Raw genomic sequence first — 18859 nt, 5'->3', positions numbered from 1 at the left:
ACGTCGACGAGAACGATAGAAGAAGGGAGAGAAAAAAGGTCTCGACGAGATGCCCGTTAAGTGGCGAGAATCGTCGCCGGGAAAAGGTTCGAGATCTTGTCCTGCATCCAGGAGCAACGATCGTTACCACTCGGACGGATGTGCCAGAACAAGGGGCTGGCGTGCCGCGTACACTCCTTCTTTCCGGTGTCTTACATAATTCCTCGCCCGTTTTTCTCCGCTGCTGCAACCCTTCTTCCTACGGCGACCCCCTTGGCTCGTTTTCACCCCCTTCAAACGGTGGAGCAGCCACACCGTCTCAACAATGGGACTCATCAGGCATCGAGAATAAATTATGCTCGGCCATGTCCGCCAGAAAAATGACCAAGCCGTGAAATTAGAGCTTCCACTTGCTGCGGAAAAAAGAGCTGCGCTCGCCGTCCAATCTTCTTACAATCCTCGCTAATTGATATCTGGAAAAACGAGACACGGCGACGATATGGAGAAGGATCTTGGCAAATTGTAGTCGAAGCTTCTCAGATCGGGAAAATGTTGGTGCACGCGTGGACGTTTGCCGGGTGGCGAACACGAAACAAGGCAGAGGCAGTGCACAACAAATCGGTGAAAATGAGTTCGTCGGCCTCGGCCAGGAAGAAGTAAACCACAGGAAGAAAGGGTTTCCAGCTTTAGGGGTCAGCGACCCTGACACGTTCCCTCTGGGCGGTCTAGAAAAAAAAAAAAGAAAAAAAAAAGGCCAAGGTATCGGTTGAAAAGAAAAAACGATAAAGAGTTTCGGACAGGGCAGGTGAAACGGTCCGTGAGGGTGAGCGCGAGCGAGACGGAAGAAGCTACCATATGCCCGAATAACGTTCCACCCGCGTACGATGCGACCAACCGGTACGACGAGTTTCTTTGCCGTCGTCGTCAACGGGGGAAACTACCCGAATATCTTTCCACGTGAATCAAACACCGCGTTAACGATGGAATTTCCTATAAACGTCAGATACGTACGTCCGATGCGACTGTGACAGTTCAAGATCGTTCGCAAGTATGCTTCTTCGATATATTGCGATTCAAGCATCTCACACCGATGGAAAATCTCTGTGTGCGGACGCTGTCTATCGCGGCCATAGCTCCATAGCTACGAGCGATTCGCGTGTATTTTCCTCCTTCCGATGCAAGTAATTTCTTAAGAATTGAAACAGACGATAGATTGGATAAGGGTGGCTTTTAACTCGACCAGATCAAATCCTATCGCGATCTAGCACTCGCGTATCGTCGTATCATAGTCCGACGAGACTGTACACGTTTATCGCATACTTGGCAAAAATTAACGGTCTGCCTTTCGTTGAAATTATCAAAGAAAATGAATTCTAAAGCCACGAAACGATAGATACTTGGTCGCTTATGGCCGACAACAGCGTACAGCGTTAACAATTGTAGGAAACTCCAATTTAAGACGACCGCTGCTCGCATTGGATGTGTTTCGAAGGATACGGTCCAAAGACGATGGCGAAGAATGATCGGAGCAACGCGAGCCACAAGAATATCGATTATGGACAGCCGCTGATGCTCGAACGTCTGCCACTCGACGATTCTCAAACACTCCCGGCACGTTTGTCCGTCATCGTTCGTGGAGATATCTGGGAAACTAGATTGCCAGACCTTGCTATTCCAACTGCCTGTGCCGATAGAAACGATACGTAGCAGCAACGTACCCTGAAGAAAACGGTCAGAGAGAGAGAGAGAGAGAGAGAGAGAGAGAGAGACCGGACCGAATACGATCCGGTTTTCGAGTTACTCGCCTTGCAAATACCACGTTTGCCCCGTTCATTTCGTAAATCGTACATAAACGTATTTAATCGCATTTAATCGTATTTAATCGTATTTAATCGTATTTAATGGTATTTAATGGTATTTAATGGCAAAGCTTCGTACATCGAACTATTCTTAAAACAGAGGGCAGTTCGCTGCGGAGGATGGATATTTCGTTGCTGAAACGAATCATTGAAAAACTCAAACTGCCGAGAAGGCACGGGGTTACGCGTTGCCATGGTCGCCGGTAGGTTTTGAAGAGAATGTACCGGGGTGATTTGGCCTAGACTACTGATGATGACTGTACCCCGCGTATGCGAGGGATATAGGCACACATACTCGTGAAATTTCGCACGTACGTACGTACGTACGGTACATTCGCCAGGGGGTAGAAATCATTAAAGGGGCGTGGCGTGCCCGTGGTTGCCCGGATGACGGTCACGTGAACCAAGATGGCCGCCAAGCGGGAGGGCTCCCCTCTTTGCAACAGTCATTTGTTATCGGCCATTTTATTTTAATGATTTCCATGCATGCGTGAAACGCTCGGCTGCATCGCTCGGGAAAGGGATGTTCGCTCTCTCGCTCTCCCCCCTCCCCCGTTCTCACTCACTCACCCACTCACACACACGCACACACAAACACACAACACACACACACACACACTCTCTCTCTCTCTCTCTCTCTCTCTCCCGATCTTGCTCTAGCTATCCCGCTCGCACTCTATGCGCCTGGTAACGCGCTCTCCTAGCGCGTACTCGTACACGCTACATACAGACACACACACACACACACACAAAGACACACACACACACCGCAACCAACGCGCCGCTAACGTTGCTTTCATGGTAATTTCAAAGCCTATAAATTTCGGTCGCATCCGCGTTAATGCTCTTCCTTCTTTCGATAAATTTCATACGATTTGCTGCTCGTGATTTCCGTGATTACCAAGTAATTCCGAGCCGCGCTTCGCGTCCACCTGAAAATCGAGTCTCGCGCCAGCGATTCCCGACGCTTCTCGACCGATCCACCGGAAAAGGAAGAAGAAATTCCTAAAACTGACCGAACAAACGATTATCACGGTCCTTGTCACAGTCGCCGAACGAACAGGGATCATCGAGCGGTAGGAGACGAGTTAATTCAAAGGCCGCGAGGAAAATAATAACGAGCGCCTCGTGCCCGAAGAACAGCGTTATAATCATGGTGATAAAACGGGTATAAAAGCGAACCAACTGGTTGCTACGAGAGACCGATTCGGCTCGTTACATTACCGTAATTTGTTTAATAGCCTACGGTACTGTAATCATTGATTCGATTGTTAAATCCGTAATGACTCGGCATTATCGTTGCAATAATTAATACACGACGGCTAGGATCGCGGCCTTAAGGGTTGATCAATGTCTTTTTATATCGTTCTAAGTGATTACCGCTCATCCAACGACCCGCGAGATATCGTCGTTCCGAATGCTATCGATAATTCCGGCGTGCGGATGGGAATTAATAGCATCTATCGAAGATCAACGTCGTGCTTTGCTTTTAATCCACATTCAAAGTTAAATTACTCTTAAACTGGCTGCTTTGCCGGAACAAATCCTGGATAAGCGCACTTTAATTAGCACGAAAATGGACGTAACATCGCCCTTCCACAAATACTTTCCGATCGAACCAAGGTTAACGTGATCAACGTCGCATCGGTTCCGCCGTCAATTTTCCACGACCAACTAACCCTCTAGCCTCGCGGTGCAACCCAAGCAGCGCGGTCTGCTGTTTTGCCCGTTCGTTCGCCAGTCGAACGCCGGTATAACTTTTAACAGATTCCAGCAATTCGAAATCCTCCGCACATGGCCGATGATTCCCTCTCGTTGAATGCAAAAGCACGGAGAGAGCCGCCAAAAGCATTTCGCCTCGCTTCGATTTTGCACCCTGGTCGCGGTCGTTCGACGAAACGGAAGAGCCAAAGCGAGAGAGAGAAAGAGAGAAAAAAAGAGAAAAAAAGAGAAAAAAAGAAAAAAGAAAGGAAAGGAAAGAGAAATAGCAAGAGATTTGGTCATCGAAGCGGAGGGGGCGCGCGCACGGCAAATATCATCGCGATATACAAACATTCCATTCGTTGGCTCGCAGCGTTCTCATCCCCGATTTTTCCCCGGCAACTATGTATTCGCTCTCCCCCGTGTCGCGAAATTCAAGGTATCGCTCGTACGAATAGCTCGACGAGCATCATGGAGCGAGATGGGGCGAGTACCAGAGGAGGGCAGAAAGACGAGGTCATCGCAGCGCGAGCAGAACGCACGTGCGTGTGAGTGCGTGCAATTTAATGATTTCCAGCCGGAATTTCGATGATGGCAAACTGGAATGGAGGGGAAAACGGCGAGAAAGAGAGAACGACGGGCAGACAAAGAGGGAACGAGGGAACGAGCGAGTGAGAGAGCGTGTGTGCAACGACGGGTTGGTCAGGGCCGGCTTGTTGCACACGCGCAACATCTCACGAGAGAAACAAAGAAGAGTGCGAAGGGAGGAGGACAGAGAAATACATAGGGAGGAAGAGGGAGGGAGGGAGAGAGAGATAGGACGTAAATTTTCTAGCGGTGCGTTCATTTGTTCGTTCAACGAAATGCGAATGCATTATACATGGATTGCAGGGGACATTAATTTTCTGCCGTGGACGTGTAGTGGGCCGTGGAGGGCCGCTGGGTGGTCGGTGCTACGAAGCCGGAGGGGGCTCGCCGTTTCCACGGACGAGGCAAGAGGGTTGCAAAGGGAGGGGGTGTATACGAGCATCGAAGAGAACTGGAGGGAGAAAGGAAGAGAAAGAGGAGGATACAGTCGGATAGAAAAGCCAGAGAGAGAGAGAGAGAGAGAGAGAGAGAGGAGAACGTATCCAAGCTGTGTGTCGTACTCACACGTTCAACCACGTGCCAGCTTTTTCCCAGCTTTCTACCTACTTTTGCAAGCTCGCCGGTGATTTTGACGAGTGGACGACGAGGCGTATCGCGCGATAAAAAAAAGTGCACACGCGCTGTACGATACGCAGGTACGCGTGACCGAATTCGTGGAAAAACGTGCGAGGAATTTTCCCACGGATCGGGGGTGGGCGGGCGAAATACACGCGCCTGCGAAACCGCACCACTGACAAATAATCAAATATATCGCCACTCTCATTTGATATTCCGAGCTAGTGTTGGTGATGAATGTAATGACGTTATACACCGTCGGGGAATTACGGTCGTCAAGTAAAATTTAATGTCGATGCATGTTTAGTGTCGCCACGAGAGATACGCGGAAAGGCATTAAACCGGCAGCAGTAAAAACAGCATCGGTAGCGAACGCGTCCGCCAAAACGCATCCATCTCCGCCACGTTATTTTCCCTCTGAAAGAAAAAACCCGCGGATTATCGTTTGCCCGATTAACCAAATTGAATGCAATTAACCGACGTTACATTTTATTCGGTGGTAAAAGAATCGCAATGTGTTAATTAAACACGGGGACCCTTATTTATTTACGTTGAATCGTGTGTACTCGTACAACGACTCGTTTCATTCTCCGACGCATTTTAAATAGCTTTTAATTTCGCTATAGCATCAATTCGTCCGTGCTTGTCATCGACGGGCATACCACGTACGTTTAAAAATCGTTCTGCCTGGCGAAACGAAGGACGACGCAGCGTCGCTGGTAGAACAAACCGCGAAATCTTGAATCTTGAGTAGATAGGCACTTTTCGTATAGGCAGAAAATGAACGACGCATACTCGAAACAGTGTATGATCGAGAGAGCAGGTGGTTATATACGTACGTCTATAAGTTGTACATCTAAAGGTTGCGTGTCATTGGAAAAAAGCATATTTGATAAATTCATACGCGATGCGTAAAACAGGCGTGTTTCAGTAAATCCAAACACGATAAAATTTTACGCGCGCGTACACGGCTTCTAAATAAACGCCACTCGTAAAACGGCCGCCTGGCCAAGCTTATAAAAATGATAAAGTAAAGCTCGTAAAAGTAATAGTTTACGTATTGGCTATAACTTTTGCCACGCGTTACGCGGCGTTTTCCAATCTTACATCGTGCCTGTCTCGTCTTTTCAATTTCTTTCCCGTCCTATCTCTCTTTCTCTTTCTCTTTCTCTTTCTCTTTCTATTTCTCTTTCTCTTTCTATTTCTCTTTCCATTCGCCGATAAAAGCAGAACCTTACATTGATGTATTCATCGTGCAACGGCGCGTAATAAATAAATTTTACGCTGCTTCCCCTATCGTTTTGTCGCATTAATTTGCCATGTACGGCATAAGGAAAATATTACGACTACCGTAGAAACTTTGCGCGACGGATGACAAGTTCATCGAGAGATCGTGTTTTGTTTCTCGCTCTATCTTCGCCGTTTGACGATACAATAAAACGACAAAGAATTCGGAATGGATAACTGAGAAAATAATTATCCCTCTGTCCGTAAGCGTTTCTTCTATTAGCTACAAACAAATATCCCTCTAAAATGCAGTTCCAACGGCACCTTTCAAAGGTCATAGGTTTCTTTCGTTTCTTCGTACGATCTCTACGATAAAATATCCAGAGTATAATTCTCTTTGCAATATTTGGTAGGTGAAACAAATTTTCTAACAGCGCTCGTAAAGTAGATTCGAATTTGCATAAATATTCACAGTGCCGTGATGATATTCCGGATATCAAATTTATATTCTTGTTATTCGAAGAGAATCGGACCTTTCTCTTATTAAAGGACCTACACCGCGACCCTCTCTTTAAGAATTGCTCCCTCTCTCTCTCTCTCTCTCTCTCTCTGCCCAATTCCGATATTGCCTCTATATTTGTAAATATCAAGTACGTGTATCGTGGCGTATTCGTTCTGAAGAATTTGATCTATTTCAAGTTGCAAGGGTAATGCCAGCGATATAACAGCCAGAGATATTGAAAAAGAAACGTGGACGATGTTATCGAGTTATTTTTATTAAAACTTCGATCGAACTGAATAAAAGATGAATCTGGTCTAACGAGGAAGTAACAAGTGTAGCGAGAGTGGGAGAAGAAACAAGAAGGAAGAAAAAGGACGAGTGCCTGGGGTAAAAAGGATCGGGGAAGAATGTCGATATTAATAAAAGTTAAATTGAGCCAATCGCTTGTGGGAATTAGAATAGAGCAACGGGCGAGCAACGGGCTAGCAACGAACGAGAAAGCGTAATAAAAATTGCAGCGATCGAAAGCACGGTTCCTTCGACGCCAATCGATGGAATAGCTTGAGAGCTTCGACTGATATTTTCCCGCTAACATCGCCACTTTAATATTAATCGGCTTTTCAAATAATTAGCAAAGAATCTGCATAAATGCTTGATGCGTGGTTAGGTCGGATAGAGAAAATTACTCCTACAAATTGCCGTGATCTCTCTGCTCGTTAATACGAATCTGCGTACAACGTCGATTAAAAATTCTCGAAACCAACGGTTCGATCGACGAACCGGGATTCGAAGCGAACCAGAATTCGGGCCGAATCACGACTCTGTCGCGCGGTTATACGCGCAAACAGAGCGGAGGAGAAAGAAAAAAAAATGCCGACAAACAGATACGCGTTCATTGTTTTAAATCAGGGTGCTGGTTACGGGCTGTTAAAACAGCGACTCTAATGGTCGTTTTAAAACGAGTGGCATTTTTTACGCTCATCCCTAAATCTGGCCGCTGATACCTGTTGCACGTCCCCGGAAAAAAGTAATTCGACCAGCGACCTACGTTGTCTCGTACCGTGTTCTCGTATCTCATACGCGTTTCACGATTAATCACCCATTCGAGAACCATTACGCTTTCGCGGACAGCGATGCGATTATCAATTACCGATCGATCCGGTTCTATCGACGCGATCGTGTCCAATTTTCTTTTCTTCGTTTTTTCTTGTTTTGTCTTCTTTTTTTTTTCTTTTTTCTTTCTTTCCTTTCTTTAACCTGTCGACGAAATTGAAACGTCGCGTCGTACCGTACGCCATCATAGTCGCAACTCCGCCACCGACGCACGGCCGATTATCGTTATCGTTATCGTTATCGTTATCGTTGTCGTTATCGATAGATGTTGTCCGTGCGCCGATTCACGGTACGAAATAAACTTTTCTTGTTGCAGGTGAACGTCCGTACAAGTGCCATCTACCGGATTGCGGGCGGGCATTCATTCAATTATCGAATTTGCAGCAACACCTTCGAAATCACGACGCACAGGTGGAACGGGCGAAGAACCGGCCGTTCCATTGCAACATCTGCGGCAAAGGCTTCGCCACAGAATCCAGCCTTCGTACCCACACGTCGAAGGTCAGTCATGTATGTACCAAATCCGACGTCCAACAACAACAGGCATTTTGGCTACTTAACGCGGTGCTCGCACACGATAATAATCGAACCATGGTCGGAAAGATCCGGAGAACCGAGTCTAGAAAGTCAATCAGACGGTTGTACACGTGCGATATGTAACTCGTACATTACCTATATGCATTATCATAACGTAACTCGCCAATCTCCGCTGGACGCTCTTCTGTCGGCCGACAAACGCTATTACGCATAGTTTTTTCCTTAACCGTGTTACGGAACACGTTTCTCTGTATGCACACATGGTGGCGGGTCACGCTTCTGTCCGAACCATTTCTCTCAGCAGATTCAGTCTTATCTACCATAGGCTCCATCCTACTCTTTTCTTCGTTACGATCATATATACGTACGCAAACTTTGTCAAACGTAACAGACGAAACGATCTGCTCCGCGAAAACCAGCATACCGTTCGATCAAATCAGTTTCCCATGTTCGCGGGGCCAGGCATTCGATGCACCGTAAAACGCGTGTTAATCGCGCTTTAAAACGCGCTAACGTAGCAGTTTCGAGCCACCGCGACGAGATCGATGTTTCGTTTTATCTCCGTAGGATCGTGAGACAAGGGACACCACTCTCGCGTTAAACCGTGCAAAGAGTTTCGCTCCCGGTTCGCAAGTGCCACGTAACTCTACGACGCGACAGTCCCCGCGCGTGCTGCTGCTGCTGCTGCTGTTGTCGTAACGATAGACAAAGATCCTAACAGTAGCTTAGATCATTCCGCTGGGTTTCTTCGTAACGCTTGGGACTGCTTTGGTTGTGGGTTTTCTGTTCCGTTTTTTTTTTTCTTTTTTTTTTCTTTTTTTTTCTTCACCGACGAGCCGCTTCGAATTTTGAACGGCAGTTCGCAGGGCGATACAGGCCAACCTTCGTTCGACACACGCCTTCATTCTGTCGCCCATTTATCGATCGCTAACCGTCCCTGCGATATCGTCACTGCGATCTTCATCCAACGACGGCCGTAGCAAGCCACGACTCGACGAGAAAAAAAAAACCATCCAAGAAGAAGCAAGCATCGAGACGTTCGTTTACGTACGAACTCAACGAGCCACCGTGACTCGAGAAATCGTCGTTTAAGGAGCAACGGGACACGACCAACGATCGGTGCTCGTTGACGCGTCAGTCCCGTTTGGAGAACAAAACCGCGAATGCCGGGGGAAGCAACGTGCATTACAGATCGGACGTAGAGAGAGAGAGAGAGAGACAAAGAGAAAAAAATCGAATCATCTGGAAGGAAGATCGCGTCCCCGACGCTTAATCGAATTCACCCCTGGCAGTGAATCGCGGCACGTAGCGATTACCAGAGGAATCTTGTACCGTGGGGTGGTTTTTTGCCCGGTTCGCTCGGCCAACTGAATTTCTCAACCCTTTCGCCGCGCCAGGCACATGTCTTGACGAAAAAACGTGGGAAGGCATCTGTCGAGCCGTCCGTGACTCGGTATTTTCTCTTGTTTCTCTTTGCTTGTGTTCTCGCGCTTCTCGCGCTTCTTTCGCCACAGTGAAGAACCAATCGGATTCTTTTTACCCTGTCCAATTAGACCAAGCCTGTTGCGTAACCAGTCGTAAACTGACAATCTCCTTGTAAGCTCGTAAGGTCTAAAAGAAGAAGCGGTAAACTCCAACGGATTATTCGCTCCATTGATACTCTAACGATCGACGTACAAACGACATTCTAGCGAGTACAGACAGAATCGTCGAGTCCTCCCTTACGCGGGTCGCCCTCCATAGCGTCGAGTCTGATTGATTTGGCCAACGCTTTGATTTGTCCATCGGCACGCGCGACAGCAACGCTTCGGTATCTTTGAATGAATGAATGAAGGAAGGAAGGAAAGAAGGAAGGAAGGAAGGAAGGAAAGAAGGAAGGAAGGAAGGAAGGAACCGAGACGCGTTTTTCTATCCAGAACCTTCTTAACGCCTGTTTCGTAAAACGGCGAGGAATCAGGTGCTTCCAAAGAGCCACGCGATCGTAATCCGAGTTACACGCCGCTTCCTGGGCAATAAATATCCTTCTTTTAACACGCTCCGCTCGTCAAGATCCTTTTAATTGAAAGCTAATCCTTGGCTAAAGCGTTCGGCTTCTTTCCCCCGTTCCGTGACCCGATAAATCTCCACGAGAACCGTCCCAGGGTTTCGACTTTCCACCTACGAGGGCGGTGGTGTACACGCGCAACTCGTGTTCGTCGCCGACAATCACCGACAAACGCGTTTAATAAAATAACGAGAGATACAGCGTTTCGCGAGTCGGTGCGAGGGGATGAAAACGGCTCGAGTTAAAAGTAGCCCGCGTTCAGCGCGCGTCTTTGTAGCGCGCGAGTCCCGGTTCAAAAGAAACCGAGAAGAGGAAGAAGACGACCGACTAGTGGATGGAGAAGGAGGACGAGGAGGAGAAGCAGGAGAAAAAGAAGAAGAAGAAGAAGAAGAAGAAGAAGAAGAAGAAGAAGGAGCAGTAGGAGGAGGGGGAGGAGTAGGGGGGAGGAGGAGGAAGAAGCACGAACACGAAACACGAGCAGGAACACGGAGAGGAAATCTTGCGAGAGAGTGCAGAGAAGTAATTAAAAGCCGCCAGCGCGACAGAAACAGAGTTGGTCCGCCTGGTGAAAATAAAACGAAACGAAACGAAACGAAACAAATGGAGAGAGAGCTCGAGCCCATCTTGCGCGGCTAATCGAATTTTCGCCAGGGCAGATTTCTTGAAATTGTTTTCGCTATTCCAGGCTATCTAGTCCCGTCCCTTCGTCAACTACCCTGATAGCTAATGGATCGTTGTCTAAAACGGCAAGAAGAAAAAAAGAGAAAGAAGAGGCGAAAGTAGGAGAGAGCGAGAGAAAGGGGAAACGAAAGAGTTACACTCTGGGTCGAGGCCTGGCGTGTCGGCGAAACATTATCCCGGCCGAGAAAGACAATACACTCCGAGTACGATATTATAATAGGCCGGAGCGTAAATGTATTACACGGAACGATCGGTAGCCAGCCGTAGAAACTTAGATTTCCTCCCTCTACGCTTCCTTCGTGCGTCTTATGAACTGTGTTATCCCTTTCTTTGTTTCGAGCCAGCCGAAGAACGGGCCGATGTTTCTTCCGATTCACGCGAGCTTTACGCGTTCGCAGGCTTGCCGCTAGACGACAATCAATCGACGCAGGGACACCGTTCGGACGCCGTTCGGACGCCGTTCGAGCAAATCAATGTCAAACAGATCGTATCCGCCTGCCTCGTTTCGCCTTTTCGGTCGAGCACCTCTGTCTTTTTCAACGCGACGAGAGAAAAAGTACATAGACGCGACAAAATGTCAAAGCACTGCGAACTCGCCCGTGTCTGTGGTTTCTTCGCTGCTTCTCCGTCACGTCTTACCCACTTTTGCGTGGCACAGAGCCTTCGTATTTATCCGTAGTTTAGCGGTACAAGGGGTTGAATGTCGTGCAACACGATACAACCCTTTCTGCTGGCGTACTTTCTCGTACCTTCGACCTTCTTCCGACTCACCTCCGGGCTCTTCCCATCGAGCCCCTCTACCCTCTTCTTAATTGCCCAAGCGCGCAGCTCGGTAAAAACTCGTTAGCCATTAGATTTATTTTTCCTCTCGCCACGGGGATTCATTCCGTGTTTCAAAAACCGTGCCGCGCCGCGTCCGTTACGCTGCTTCTTTAACTTTGCTTTCCCTATCTTTTATATACATTTTTTTCTCTCTCGCTGTTTCTTTTCTTATATTTTTCCTTTTTTCTTTCTCTTCTCCTTCTCTTCTTTCGATCGAGAAATTGACCGCGACTTGATGATCCGAAATTTCACCGTCGAAACAGCCGTCGGAACAGCCGGCAGAACATTGCAATGCGCGTAAAAGCACCGTCGAATTGCGAACGAAACGCTTGTTTATATTCTTTGTATCAAGCAAGGGACGTTGGAATGTGGGCATTCTGAAAAATGCAACTGAATCTAAACGATATTTAATTGTCTCGAATTAATGTAAATTGATCTTCATTTCATGCTGGTCTCTCTTTGTCGCAGTGTTCCAAGTACCCATGGCAACGATTAAAGGTAAAATGATCGGGTCAAAATGCGGCAGAGCCCATGGGAATTCCTTTCGGGTGTAATTCCGATATGCTTGCAAAATTTCACGTTTCATTTGTCCATCGACAGTAACGAGGAAACCGCGGCTCGCTCTCTTTCCATCGATTTTCACCCCTAAACTCGATGAAACTCCGAGGAAATTCGATATACGTTCTCCACCTGTCTAGTATCTGGCGTTCGTTAATCGATCACGTCCTCTGCATCCTCCGTGATAATTGGCTACATTAGGAGCCTCGATACGCACGATCTAACGACTCCGATCTTTCTCCATCTTATCATCGATATCAACAGAAACGTTCACGCTCGCGTTGTTCGTGGCGCCCTGTGTGCTTAATACCTCGCCAAGTACGGTCTAAGAGTCGTCCTTCGATCCAAGCCTGCCAATCGCCTGGGAAACAGGATGCACGCAATCTCTACTTCTTACACACATGCTCCTATACATGTACGCGTTTTCTGATCAAACCATTTGCCCATCGCTGCGGGTAACACCGATCGACTCCCCCGCGTGTTAGCCACGCGCCTCCAAACGCTAACTTCCCTGGCCGGTGCGACATCGTTGCCTGGCGAGTCTCCAGAAGGACCTCGTCGTTCGTTGCTTCTTTTACGGCGTTAAAATAGAAAAGTGGGACGCGTGCCTTTCGTGGCGAAGCGTCTCGTAAACCGGGCCATTCGGTCCGAAACTTCTTTCTCCGAGCAGTTTCGACGTATTTGTTTTTCGCGGTACCGTTTTCTCGCGGCATCGTTCTCTCGCGCCACCGAGAGAACACCGAGCCCCAACCATCTAGCTCGAATCAACGAGATCTCCTCTCGTCTATTCCGACCATTTTTTTTTTCCTTCCCCCGGCCTCGGATCCCCCTCGATATTAATTTTTTTGCACAGTCTCCGCCTCAGCGGGCCCCCTTTTTCTCCTCTCTCTGTCTCGGTACCGTACACACAACGCTACTCCATCGCCGACCGAAACCTAATGAAATCATTCCCGCTCCGATTCGGCTGGGGTGGGATTTCTGCCCATTGTGCAACACCCCTGAGTTTTTTCGCTCTCTCGTAGTAACGAAAACGTTGGAGGGTCGCGTCGAAACTGCTATTGGTACAACACGGGGGGAGCGGGGTGAAGCTGCATCCTCAACCCTTCGCCGGTAACTGCGTTTTTCTCTTTCTTCTCTTTTCTTTTTCTTTTTTTCTCCTCTCTTTCTCTCTCTCTCTCTCTCTCTCTCTCTCTCTCTCTCTCTCTCTCTCTCTCTGGAACCCCGCTCGCCTTTCCTCCTTTTGCTCTTCGGGGGTGATCGGACACTCATAACCCGTGGATTACCAGCGCGTGATACGCCAAAAAACGCGTCGGCCTGCAGCAATATGCGATAGGTGGCACAAAAGAGAAAATAGACCACTGGAGAGAGAGAGAGAGAGAGAGAGAGAGAGAGAGAGAGAGAATGAGAGAGGGAGAAAGGGAATGAAATCAAACAGTTCTTAAATGAAAGAAATCACGCGTGTCCCACCGCGGATTATTTCATATCGCGTCATACTCTTTTAATCGTGTACCTTTTCTCGTGCCAACGAAACGTGGCGGTATCGGATCAAGCAACAACGTCAGATACGTTTGCAATAGTCGTGCGAGCCTAACGAATCGTCGTTCGAGGACTTTCTTTCGGCCACGTGATTCTCGTATTTCCGAGGGAAGAAAAAGCTGAAAAGCGGAAAAAGAGAAAAAGAGAAGAAGAGCAGAAAGAGATGAGAGGAAGAAAAATTATAGAGAGAGGAGGGAATATACGATAACTTGTGAGGCTTGCGAAACAAACCGTTTCCAAGTATCAGACCGAAGGAACCGACACTGAAAGAGCAAGACGACGACCGGTCAACGAATATCTTTTACAGACTTCGTTCGTTGGTGTAACCGAGTATCGTACGAAGGTTGTCTGTCGGCGAGGCTCGCGGCCTCGTTGCGGCTGAAAAAGCCAAGGAAAGGAGACGGCTGGAAAAAAAAAAGAGAGAAATGACGCGAAAAGAATTGCGCGCCTCGTGAATGACCTTCGGATTTTATCACTTTAGTCCGAGGAGACAGAGGGAACCGCGCGTCGCTCGTTTCGCTTCGATTTTTGCGAAACTTTTATCGAGATGCGAAATACCGAGACGATATCGGCAGAGGCAAGAGAGAGAAAGGGACAACGAACAAAGGACAACGCGTGAAATAAAAGGAGCTACGTCCCGACTATCGAGCGAATACGATAAAACTCGACGGATCGTCATTCTCACGCTGATTTTCTTCCAGCCGATCAAAGATGGTCCCTTTTCTGTGAACACAAAATGGCTCCATCGAGCCTAGCGTCACGCATCGCTACGCGTGTGCTCACACCCACTTCCTTTTTACGCCACTCCCTGGCCAGAGCTTGGCTTTAAACACACCAAAGAGTTTGACCAGACGAATAACTCTATCTAAATAGCTAGGCTGGAAGAAGCGGAGACGACAAAGATGCGATTTAAACAGCATCGCCGTTGCAAAAGAAGAGGAAGAAGAAGAAGAAGAAGAAGAAGAAGAAGAAGAAGATGAAGAAGAATAAGGAGAAGAAGAAAAAGAAAAGAAACGATGTAACGAGGCTGTCCTGTCTATCGGAAACGATACTTTACTATCAGTAAACCAACAAAACGAAGCTTCCGATACAGTCGAGATTATTGACAGCAACGCGATATTCAATCTCGCGATAATCAATTGAAACGCATCGAGCCTGTTCGAGGGACCAGGAAACGTGGAATTGGGAATAGGCGTGCTGAGCTCGCGGCCAGCAACCGCGTACAGCCGAGCAGAGATGAATCTGGTCACGGCGAATCATAAAGTCCCTTGGGGATTCGCCCACGCTGCACCACTCTCCTCCTGTACCAGCGTGCAAAGAGAAAGGAGAAAAGAGAAGATCGACGCGGAGAAAGAGAGGAAGGACAAAGACAGAGAGCGCGAGGAAAAGGAACGAAGAGAAAGAGAGCGGGTAGCAGAAGGAGAGTCGAGGTATTCGCGGTGCAAAAAGCGAGGATGCAGGCAAAAAAGGAAGAGCGCAACGAAGAAACCGGTTTTTTCCAGTTGGGCCAGGTCGGGGCGTCGAACCTACGGACCGCAGCCTCCCTCCGAGAATAACTTGCATGCAGAGGCAGAGGCAGAGGCAGAGGCAGAGGCAGAGGCAGAGGCAGAGGCAGAGGCAGAGGCAGAGGTAGCGGCAGAGGCAACGGCAGCGTCGACGACGTCGACGTACAGCATCATCTTCGTGGTGTATCGGTTCAACCGGCTCGAGAATGCCCTAGGTCCGGGAAGAAAGAAGGACGCCGGGGCTTTGGCCTGTCAAAAACAACCGGGAGGCGTGCCTTGGAAAGAATATCGCCTATCGTCAAAGAAGAACACGACGATTGCAAGCGAGCGTGGGTGTTTCTCCGCGAGCAAAAAGAAGAGGCGGTTTACTGGGCAGGAAGAGGAGGGCAAGGATCCTCTAAACTTTGGGTTCATTGACGCCGCAACACGTCCACCAACCTTCCTTGTCGCGATATTTTTCTCCCGTTTTGTTTCGCTGGCTGTTCCAGCCGCCGATTGGCCCAGAGGTCAAGCAAGCCTTCGCGAACCAGGTGTAAATATCTCAACCAATTAAGATCTCTATATCGTTTATCTCGAACGAAAAGTAGATCGGCCGGATTTAGACAAGATTCTAGCAAAGTACAAAGTCAGCGTATATCAGCGACAAACAAGTATCAACAAAGTAGGTACAAAGAGGCTAGGAAACGTGGAAACGACTGGTAGGCGAAATAATATTCGCGGAAAATTAGCGATACGAGGAAAGACTCGGAAGGGGAAAGGTATCGTATTCGTAAGAAAAAGGCTGAACGTGGGTCAACGACGCCTGGTGTTATTTTAAACTGGTGGCCCTGCCCGAGATTCGGGGCTCTTCTTCGTTGGGTTGACGGTCTCAACTCGGTCGCGGTTGTCCCAGGTCCGGAAAAAAAGAAAGTCACGGGTTCGGGTCGGTTCGGTTCGGTTCCGTGGAGACAGGCAGAGAGAGGGGGAAGGAAAGAATGAAAGAACGAAAGAACGAAAGAATGAAAGAAAGGGAGAAGGACGACTCGCCGCGATGAAAAAGGAGAAGAGAAGGAAGGAGGAGATGAAAAAAGGAGGATGCGTTGTGTGCATCAAAGTGGAGAGGGGGAGGGGGGCGGCGGCGGTTGCGGCGGCGGCGGCGGCGGCGGCGACGACGACGGCGGGGAGAGGATTGGCAGGAAGAAAGGAACGAGCCGAGTAAAGACCCCAAAACTTTCGGGTCATTGCCGTCTGGTCTCGTTTTAGCCTTTCCTTCCTCCCACCTTCTCCTTCTTCTTTCCTCCCTCTTCGTATTCTTTTTCTCTCCGTTTTAAGCACTCTTTCGAGCAAGGTTGACCGCCATGTTTTTCCTCAGCGCGTGCCCCTACCGCCTCGTGTGCGTAAACCGACCTTCGCGTGTGCGAGAGAGAAAAGAGAGAGAAATAAGATGAGATGGCAAGAGAAAAAAAAAAAAATGTAGAGAAAGAATGATCAATACCGTACGACCGCGAAATTGTAGCTAACACGAGGTCGCCAATGACGAAGACAGATACTTGCAACGAGGACGTCGAATTTCGTTCATTACTCTCTTCATATTATCCGTTTAAAGGATGGCCTTTGTCAGCCGTCGTCGATCGTAATCCTCGATTATATCGGATGCAAAGAAACGCGTTGCAACAATTACCAATCGACGATCAAACCGATAACTGCGACAAAGGCCATCGCAATTGTGTCGTAGTATCGTAGCTAGTCATTTGATCTATGCTTTGCATACCCGTTCAACTGTGAGGTCGTGCGAGATCAATCGGAGATCCATCATCTATCAAAGTTGTGGCTTCTTTCTTTTTCTCTTTTTCTTTATTCTTTTTTCTTTTTCTTCTTTCTTCTTTCGTTTCTTCTTCTACTTCTTTCAAATGTCAACCTTATTTTTCAGAATCCTTGCTCTCGATCACGTTCATTCGTTCCGATCGTTCTCCGGACCTCACGCTTCTATAAATTCGTCTGTCTGGGCTTTGCTTTCTCCGTCCCATCCTCCTTCCTCCTGGTGTCCGTCGCCCATCCATCCGTTCACTCACACTCCATGATTCTGCGGCCGAAACACTTAGTGTCTCTGCCGTCGCAACGCGACCACGCAAAAAATCCAACTCCTTGCAACGATCCTACGTAACGATACAACTGGCGATACGTCAGCTTCGACACCTACCCTTCGATATACCCACCCATTGTGCAAATCTTTGCCCTAAATGTCCCCCCCCCCTCTGCCAGACACTCGATACGAATGCCCTTTTGCAAAAATGTAGTTGGTGGTGGCGGCGGTAAATCGGTATCCTAACTCTCACTGGTCAATCGTTCTGTTCTGTGCGCTGCCTGTCCTGCGCTTCTGGTTCGCGACTCTGTGGTGGTATTCTGTGGGTCGGCTCTCTACCGGTGCGCCGCGTGTGCCTGCTTCCGGTTCCTCTTCTTCCGGCCCCCAAAAAAGGAGTTGCAACAGCGTGTTGTGTTCCAGCAACACGCCGCCCTGATCGGCGGCCCGAACGCAACCAGCTGCCCCGTCTGCCACAAACTCTTCCTCGGTGGCGAAGCTCTCATGGAGCACATGAAGCACACCCACAAGGATCCGAATGCCTCCGGCGTTGCCAGTAAGTATCTACGATAGTCGAGCACCCTCGACCTCGTCCGTTTCACTCTTTCTTTCTTTCTCCTTGCTTTTTTCTCTCTGTCCCTCTGTCACATATACTTACAGGTATCGCACATGGGTAAACACACGCGTCTTCTATCTGTTTTACGCACTAACGCTACCAATATATCTGTCTGTCGACTAACGCACGATTATTCCGGCGCGATAATCCAGTTTTTCTTGCGCTTCCGTTTCTGGGAGACACCACGGTGGAGAACGACTCGTAGACGATGGGGACGCGCGCGTACACGAGAGCCGCTTGTTCGTGCAATCGGTCAACTCCGTCGAACGAAAACCGTGTGCTCCGTTGGAGAAAATCGATGAAATTGCAAAGACGATCCGATGCATCGGCGCTCACGAGTCGCTGCAGAAATCTGGAAAACTCGAATTAACCGCGGCACCATTAACCACCGTACATTTCCGAGTAGAGTGGCCTGTTAACGGCCAAATCATATGCACATACGTGTATGTGCTCTGCTTGGAGAATCGCATAGAATTGCGCACGAACAAAGTGATAGATCTCTTCCGTTAGATTAAGATTAGGTTTAATCGCAAGAGGTTTTCGAGTTCTCTACGATCGGCTCTTCCCCGTGGTCTCCGAGTTTTGCTGGGGATTCCGTCCGTCCGTCCGTCCGTCCGTCCGTCCTTTCTAACACACCAAGCTAACGAGGGTTTCTCGCGAGAATTCCGCCAAGGAGAAAGAAAGAACGGAGATAGACGTAACGAGGGTGCCCCTTAATTGCGAGTAAGCCTAAAAGAGAGAGAAAGCGAGAGAGGTGGAACGATCGCTCCTCGAGACACGAGGGGTGGTTCGTCCTTAGTATTTAAGTACGTTTCACATTCCCCACCTAAGAACTTGCTTTGGCGCGGGCGATATGCACACATTGTCCTGTCACTTCTTCGTACTGTTTCGCTCAACGGAAAAAGGGGGTGTAGCAC

At 48.5% G+C, this 18859-nt stretch overlaps 1 protein-coding gene across 16 annotated transcripts in view; it reads left to right on the top strand.

The window, feature by feature from the left end:
* The window catches only part of LOC122575120 (zinc finger protein 853-like), a 75066-nt gene that overhangs the window by 38883 nt on the left and 17324 nt on the right, over nucleotides 1–18859 (top strand). For 8 of the 16 annotated variants that reach the window (XM_043743655.1, XM_043743657.1, XM_043743656.1 and 5 more), the window contains 3 exons: nucleotides 7901–8094; nucleotides 12137–12166; nucleotides 17723–17882. In XM_043743655.1, the coding sequence (XP_043599590.1) occupies nucleotides 7901–8094; nucleotides 12137–12166; nucleotides 17723–17882 (384 nt within the window). The remainder of the gene's footprint in view (nucleotides 1–7900; nucleotides 8095–12136; nucleotides 12167–17722; nucleotides 17883–18859) is intronic. The other 8 variants (XM_043743652.1, XM_043743649.1, XM_043743648.1 and 5 more) reach the window with 7 other exon arrangements.

This window comes from Bombus pyrosoma, linkage group LG14, assembly GCF_014825855.1.
Source record: "Bombus pyrosoma isolate SC7728 linkage group LG14, ASM1482585v1, whole genome shotgun sequence".
Classification (NCBI taxonomy): Eukaryota; Metazoa; Arthropoda; class Insecta; order Hymenoptera; family Apidae; genus Bombus; species Bombus pyrosoma.
This window is presented reverse-complemented; position numbering and strand designations above follow the sequence as displayed.